Consider the following 7,861-nt stretch of genomic DNA (forward strand, 5'->3'; position numbering starts at 1 on the left):
AAAAAAGTATCAAATTAGGCTTCAATAACGAAATACAATACGTCATTCATATTACTCTGTTAAGTTCCGATTTCTCTTTCCACATACAATTCATAGAACTTAACGAAGTAATATGAATGACATGTCGCGTTCTGTTATCGATGCCTAAATTGGTACTCTATTTTAAATGTTAAGCCTACATTGATGCAATTTTATATGTAGAGTCTAAATTGATATTTACTTAAAAACTTTAGGCGTATTTTGGTATCTTACCATAAATCTTAAAATAAAGAGTAAACTTGAAAAGGGAATAGTAAATTTCCTTCTAAACGGAAAAGATAAGTGAAACTTGGATGTTAATAAGAAGTTAGATAGTGTAGATTTAGTTTTAATATACGGAATTGTATAAATTTAATCTTAACATTTTTTACCAAGGTCAATTTTAGCCTTATGTTAAAGACTGGTTTGACTGTTATTTATCGTCACATCGGACCTTCCAAACAAGATTATCGATAAACTTAAGCCGTTTCCTACATTTTAGGTTGGTTATTTATAACTATATTAGTAATTCACTTAGGACACGTTGTAATGGAATGTTTATTACAATTGAGGCTCATTACCATGTTTGATTAATCATATCATTCTTATTGTAATGGAATCACAAATGTATCACTTAATTTTTTTTTTTTACAAATTTATGTAATGGGCATTACAAATAAAATATGTATGAATCCTCATTACGATTGACCATTGTATTTTTTATTACTAAATGGTGAAATACGAAAAAAAACATAAAAACATAAGAACCAAAACGAGAAAAAATGTGAAAAACACGAAAAGGGGGAAAAGGGAAAGGGGAAAAATACGAAAAAGAGAAAAAAGGTAAAGGCCAAAAAAAACAACGAAAAAAGGGAAAAAATTGGCTCTGGTAAGGATGACCCTGTCTACAAAATCAATTACTACTGTCGTGGTTATGGAGGATATAGTCTCAGCTTCGACCCACTTGGTGAAGTGGTCAACCGCTACCAGCATGTACTGCTTTTGTTGTCGATTCCCCAGGCCACGAATGGCTAGGCCGGATTGATTACCTTCATGACTGAAGCAGGGGATCTTAATACAGGTGCAAACTTTTGGCACACAGCACATTTTTGGACGTAGTCTATGGCAACTCGAGTTAGCAAAGGCCAATAAAAACCTTGCAACTGTATTCGCCTAGTTAATGCTTCTCCCCCTTCATGGGCCCTCATGGATTTCCTTGAGTACATGCTTTGACTCCTCGAATTCAATGCACTTCTGCCATGGATGAGAGAATGACCTTCAGTATAAGTTATCTCCAATGGCAACGTACCTTTCTGCCTTTCTCATCACTTTTATCTTCTTGTTTTGTCCGCGGGCAATTCTCCCGTGGTGAGATACTGCCAGATTGGGAAAAACCACTCGATCGAATGATCGATGAATAATACCTCTTTTGTTTCGGTGCACGGTCTTGTTTTGAGTTCCACCAGACAAGGACAACCGTTGTAGCTCCAGTTTTCTTCCTTCCTTTTTTGCCTCGGCCAGGAGCTCCTTTACCATGAATAGATATGCCTTTATTGATTCTTTCGATGCATCGTAGATTGGTTAACCACCAACTTAGAGTCACTTTTGATAACGGCTCGGTCTAGGCGGATTACTATGAGAATGTTGAGGCCCTGAATTAGGGCTTCGTATTCTCTGCATTGTTAGTAGCTGGAAAGGTGAGTGTTGCTGTATATTTTAAAAGAATCCAGCTGGGACCTTTTGTGAAAATGCCGATTCCCGCTCCTTCACTTCCTGAAATGCCATCTGCGAAGACTTTCCAAATTTCATGAGAGATAGTTGTTTGACCCGTTTGACTATGTATTTCGATAAGGAAATCCACCAATGCTTGGGCCTTGAACGTGCAACATCATTCTCTGTAACATTATCTTCATTTTCATCCACGTTATCAGTCTCGAGAAACTACATCTAATACAATAGCTTGTGATTTATTCCATGTATTACAGTGGTCTATATATTTCAAAAACCAATGCTCCTCCAGTCCCCTTAACTTGTCCAAATTGATTATTTTACTTCTTCAACTCATCGAATGTCCTATTTACCCTATTAACTCCATAAAAATAGTATTTCTTACCCCTTTAACTTGTCCAAATTGGTCATTTTACCTTTCCGCAACTCATTGAATGTCCTATTTATCCCCTCAACTCCATAAAAGTGATATTTCTCAGCTCTTATGATCCTATTTACCATTTTAACTCCATAAAAGTAGTATTTCTTACTCCTTTATAATTCAAAATTAATAGAACTTATTCAAATGAGTTTGAAAATATATTTTTTTAATATCAACTTTTTTATTTTGTTTTAGTTTGATAATTATATTGATCCTTCTTATGTTTATTACAATAATATTGTATTACAATAATTAGATAACCAAATTTAACTAACAAAAAAGTTGAAAAGATCAATAAGTGGTGAGAAATACCACTTTTATGGAGTTAAGGGGGTAAATAGGATATTCGATGAGTTGAGAAGGGGTAAAATGATAAATTTGGACAAGTTAAGGGGGTAAGAAATACCATTTTTATGAAGTTAATGGGGGTAAATAGGACATTCGATGAGTTGGAAGGGTAGAATGACCAATTTGGACAAGTTAAGGGGGCTAGAAAAGCATTAAGCCTAAAATATAATGTAAGCTTATTGAAGAAATCTTTGCATAGGCTAAAACAGTCATCGAGACAATAATATAAAAGGTTTAAGTTCTTTACATTGTCATGTGGTTATTCGAGATTGTGATAGTTGTGTCTATTTAAAGAAGGTTGGAGATTCCTTCATCCATTTTTTGTTTTATGTTGATGATATATTTATAGCTTGTGAAGATAAATCTAAAATTTGTAAGGTGAAAAATCTGTTGAATGGTGAATTTGAGATGATAGACTCTTGGATGGAGCAAAAATAATCTTCGGTATGGAGATTGTTAGATAGAGCAGCTAGTAAATCATACCTTAATGATCAAGAAAGGTCTATTGAGAAAGATCTTAGGAGGTTTGACACGATGAATGCAAAATTGATATCTATTCCACTGGCAATTCATTCAAGCTTTCTACTAAACTATCACCACACACTGAAGAAGAGGAGAAATACATGGTGCATGTCTACTGTAATACGAATGGAAGCATGATGTATGCTACGGTATGTACTCGTCCAGATGTGGCTTGAACAATATGTGTGGTTAGTCGGTATATGTTGTATTCTGGAAAAGCTCACTGGAAAGCAAGCTCACTGGAAAGCAATGAAATGGATTGGATAAAAAAGATCTTTTAGTAGTTTGGTTAACTATGCATGAGTAGATTTCCTTATCTCCACTCCGCTTGTGTTTTAAGTTATTACTCATCAGTAATATATCAAAGACACACGAATACATGTAATTTTTTTTAAAGTTTAAAAAAATTATCGCATGTTTTGTATCAAATAAAAGACAAACTATGTACATATTATTATTTTTTTGATTTTCGTTTTCATGTATACGTATCTTTGATCATGTGTTTTTGATTTGTTACTCATTAGTATGACATAACGCACATATAGAGTGGAGAAAACGAGATTTATGACTGAATAAAGTATAAATATAGTTAAGGCAAAAAACACAATTAAGTCTCCGAACTTTACATGTTTTAAGGATCAAGCCCCTGATCAATTATTTTTCCACATTGAGTCTTTGATCATTGATTTTGTTATGGATTTGGCCATTATTTAACTTTTCCATCGAGTTTAGGAGATGAGAAGATCGATTTGGCGATTCTAATGTTGAAAATCACAAAATGGGAGAGGAGAAAATCGAGTTTGGAAGAATATAATGGAAATTAATTTCTATAATTTCATTTTAATTTTTAATTTTTATCTCTCCTAGTCAAGGAAATCTTATTCTATTTTTATTTGTCCATGTCAATAAGCTGAATCGCCCCAACGATGTATGCAGTCCAAACTCGATGAAAAAGTTAAATAAGGACCTAATCTATAATAGACTCAATGTGGAAAAATAAATGGTCAGGGGCTTAATCCTTAAAATAGTTAAAGGGCTTAATTATGCTTTTTGCCTATGGTTAAAGATAAAATTAATCCAAATTGCAAATGCTAAGAGTATAATTAAACTACAATTAAACTATTCATGACGTTAAAATTAAAATTGTACTTAATTGCAAATGTTAGGGTATTTTACATCTTATTCCTTAAATTTAATATACCAAGAATCTGAAAAGATTTTCATTATTTGATTAAAACAAGTGGACAAAAGGTCCAAAAGGTCAAAATGATCCGAAAGGTGATTGCAAATCAAATTTTAGGTATCAGCTCATTTGTCAAGTTGACAAAGTAACGCAAACTCAAGCGGTTTTAATACTTAAAATTTGGATTAATTTATCAAAATTTACCAACTTGAATAACCGGCTTGATACCTAAAATTCACTTTGAATTAAATTAATCCCGATTGCCAATTTTAAGGACCGTTTTGACCCTAAATTCGGGGAACAACAGATCATCACCTAATACAAGATAAGTAGAGCTAAAGATTTAACTCCTAAATGAGGAAAAACAAGTTGCAAGGTAAAACACAAGTCAAGGTGCATGAGCAAAAAATCACTTGGTTTCTCATATATTTTGCATTCAATGTTCAATGTGAAAGCAAAAGTTATGTCGTTAAACATTGCTAATATATACAGTCACCAAGATAGGATGGTTTTGCATATAACACATTGGAATCAAGTTAAGAAGCAAACTGCTACACAACCCATGTGAGGAGCTATGTATATCATTGCCAATAAGATATAATCATATAAGTATAACAACAACTTCAATATAAACAGCTGAAGATCAGACAAAGGGTCTGTCTGTGGTCACAGTAGAGTGTTATGATTTATTTAAAGCAACTCCAGTCTCCAACTGTATAGTCAAGTCGGTCGATCCGTCCGTCGGCTAGAGAGAGACTAGTTTTACTTCCACTTCTTGAACATTCCATGCTTTCCTCCAAACTTTCCATGTTTACCATGCTTACCATGCTTGAACTTGCCACCATGCTTGTACTTTCCGCCATGTTGCTTGAACTTGCCACCATGTGAGTGTGAACCATATCCAGGTGCGTGAGAACCGTATCCAGGTGCGTGTGAACCGTATCCAAAAGGAGCACCACCACCATGAGGCACATTGTGGCCACTACCATGAGAGAGGTGTGATGCACCATAAGCAGCTGCAGCTGCTGCTGCACCCCCAGCAAGCAGTGCCCCCATGCCACCATGCCCTGAACACCAAACAAGGTAACTATTTAATTTGCCAAAAACCACACTCAAAGATCGTTAAACAAATTTTGCTGACACCACAGGAATCAAACAATATATTCCAAACATACAGGGTAAATGAACTTGGAAATACACATTTTAAAGCTCAATAACTTTATTTTTTTGTGCTATTATACCCCTCAACCATAATTTTGTCTATTGAGAACCTAAACTGTTGTTATAACTAGAACCTATTAAACCCTCCTTAACACAACATGTATGCATCATAAAGAAGTGTGATAGAGCTACCAGATGCCATTTTTGACAAAAGAATATGCACCTGATCAAGCAGATAAAAGAAAACCTAGAAAAATAAGGTCAATAGATTTCAATTATAATGCTCAAGGCTCAATGGGACAAAACTAAAGTTGGGAGGCTCAATAACACAGATTTAATCAAACTTAGAGTTGATGATGTCAATTATACTACAAACATGTAAATTCCAGCAGCTTAAAAATTCAGTTTGCCAACAAACATCTACAACAATTAGGCAATATATTTGACAATGCTTGGAAAATGTACCTGAATTATGTGGAGCAGAGTGGCCACCAGGATAACCTGCTGGAGGATAACCACCGGGACCAGGAGGATACCCTGCGGGAGGGTAAGCACCAGGACCAGGAGGATAGCCTCCAGGAGGGTAACCACCAGCTGGAGGGTACCCCTGCTGTGGTGGATATGCACCAGGTTGAGGTGGATACTGTCCTGGAGGATATCCACCAGGGACTCCATGACCATAACCAGATCCACCATGTCCATGGCCAAACAAACCCTTGTCCTGCTCATCATGCTTGTCTTTTCCTCCTCCCATTTTTACTTACAATACAATGAGTTTCTGCAGCATTTGCACACAATAAATTCCATTAGTATAAACACAAATTGTAAGAATTAGTAAAAACAATCCCATCTAATAAATTTCACACAGAATGTCATTTCCTGGTTCCTAATTAGAGATCAAATGAAGATTCAAATCAAAAACCTGATACAGAAACTAAAAGAAATGTTGAAATTACAATCTATCTAACCTAACCTTATACTAGTTATGCAATTTGAAATTCAGATCAAGAAGATCAGATAGTACATCAATTTCACATCTAGGACAATGTAAACAATTGAAATCATAATCAAAACATTGTTCATGAAGAAGCAAATAAAAGCGAAATTAACAGCAAAAGCATAAAGAATCAGTACGAATTGAAAAATTGCAGAGAAACTATGAGAAAGAGGAGAGAAAAACCTGTCTGCGATGAGATTGGTGTAAGAAGAAAGAAGAATTTGTGAAAGAAGAAAAAGCAGAGGGAGCGAATAGTTATAAAAAAATATCCACGCGTTTACCGGACGCGAATTCAACGCGTCTAAGCATGAGCGTACGATGCTTATACACTGCCACGTGTCTCGTAGAGGAGTAAACTATACTAACGGTACTCGAATTTATCCAATTAAAATTTGGCATCCCCCCAAGTTAGATTTGTAAAATCAATTTAGTGCAACATTAAATTTAACGGTAGTATCAAATTGACTTAATACATACCCAGCCCCCTAAAGTTGTCCATTTTATTCATTTAACCCCTTCAACTTAAGGGACATCCTTTTAACCCCTTAAACTCCAAAAAAAACGCTACTTTTAACCCCCTATCATCCGACGTGGCATTGACCTAGTCAACGTTTGTGTCTCAAACACAGGAGGCGCGTGGAAGGATTTTGTTCTTGCCTCCAACGGTAAAAAAAATGCATACGGCCCCCTAAAGTTGTCCATTTTGTTCATTTAACCCCCTCACCTCACGGGACAACCTTTTAACCCCCTAAACTCCAAAAAAATCCTAGTTTCAACTCAAGTACGGGCATTGGAGATAAAGAAGATTTAATTGGTGTCTTTCTAATTTTTAATTGGTGCTTTTTTTGGTCTCAATCCACGTTGGAATTGTAAAAAATGCTTTAACTTTGTATGAATTATGACCACAGTGTATATAGATATAGTGGAAGGCAATACAAAGGAAGAGTTAAAATCTGATTTGATATGAAGTATAGAATACAGTGGAAGAGAAGTGATGACTAAATGATATTTATAGCAATTTTTCAATATTAAGGACTTTCAAAAGAAGAAAGTAGGAAAGAAAAGAGCAAATTATACACACGGACAACATTATATTTCGGCAGTCTAAAATATGGGGTTAAAAGTAGCATTTTTTTGGAGTTTAGGGGGTTAAAGGGGCGGCCCGTGAGGTGAGGGGGTTAAATGAACAAAATGGACAACTTTAGGGGGCTGGGTAATTCAGGATACACGTGTCACGCGCGTGATACACACGGACAACATTATATCTCGGCATTCTAAAATAGGGGGTTAAAAGTAGCGTTTTTTTGGAGTTTAGGGGGTTAAAAGGATGTCCCTTAAATTGAAGGGGTTAAATGAATAAAATGGACAACTTTAAGGGGCTGGGTATGTATTAAGCCTATCAAATTTGGTCTGTGTCAAATGATTATGACATTTTTACTACTAATTTGACAATTTCAGTGACTTTATCCTCAATTTATCATTA

The 7,861-nt window shown here is 35.3% G+C and overlaps 1 protein-coding gene across 1 annotated transcript; it reads right to left on the bottom strand.

Moving 5' to 3' along the window:
* Positions 1 to 4,756: 4,756 nt before the first annotated feature.
* LOC136232763 (glycine-rich protein A3) lies at positions 4,757 to 6,701 on the bottom strand. The gene is made up of 3 exons (XM_066022155.1): positions 6,562 to 6,701; positions 5,847 to 6,159; positions 4,757 to 5,287 (listed from the first exon to the last, which is right to left on the bottom strand). Exons 2-3 carry the CDS (start codon positions 6,133 to 6,135, stop codon positions 4,983 to 4,985), a joined length of 594 nt encoding a protein of 197 aa, XP_065878227.1. The 5' UTR covers positions 6,136 to 6,159; positions 6,562 to 6,701; the 3' UTR covers positions 4,757 to 4,982.
* Positions 6,702 to 7,861: the final 1,160 nt, after the last annotated feature.

The sequence above is a fragment of the Euphorbia lathyris genome, chromosome 6 (genome assembly GCF_963576675.1).
Source record: "Euphorbia lathyris chromosome 6, ddEupLath1.1, whole genome shotgun sequence".
Classification (NCBI taxonomy): domain Eukaryota; kingdom Viridiplantae; phylum Streptophyta; class Magnoliopsida; order Malpighiales; family Euphorbiaceae; genus Euphorbia; species Euphorbia lathyris.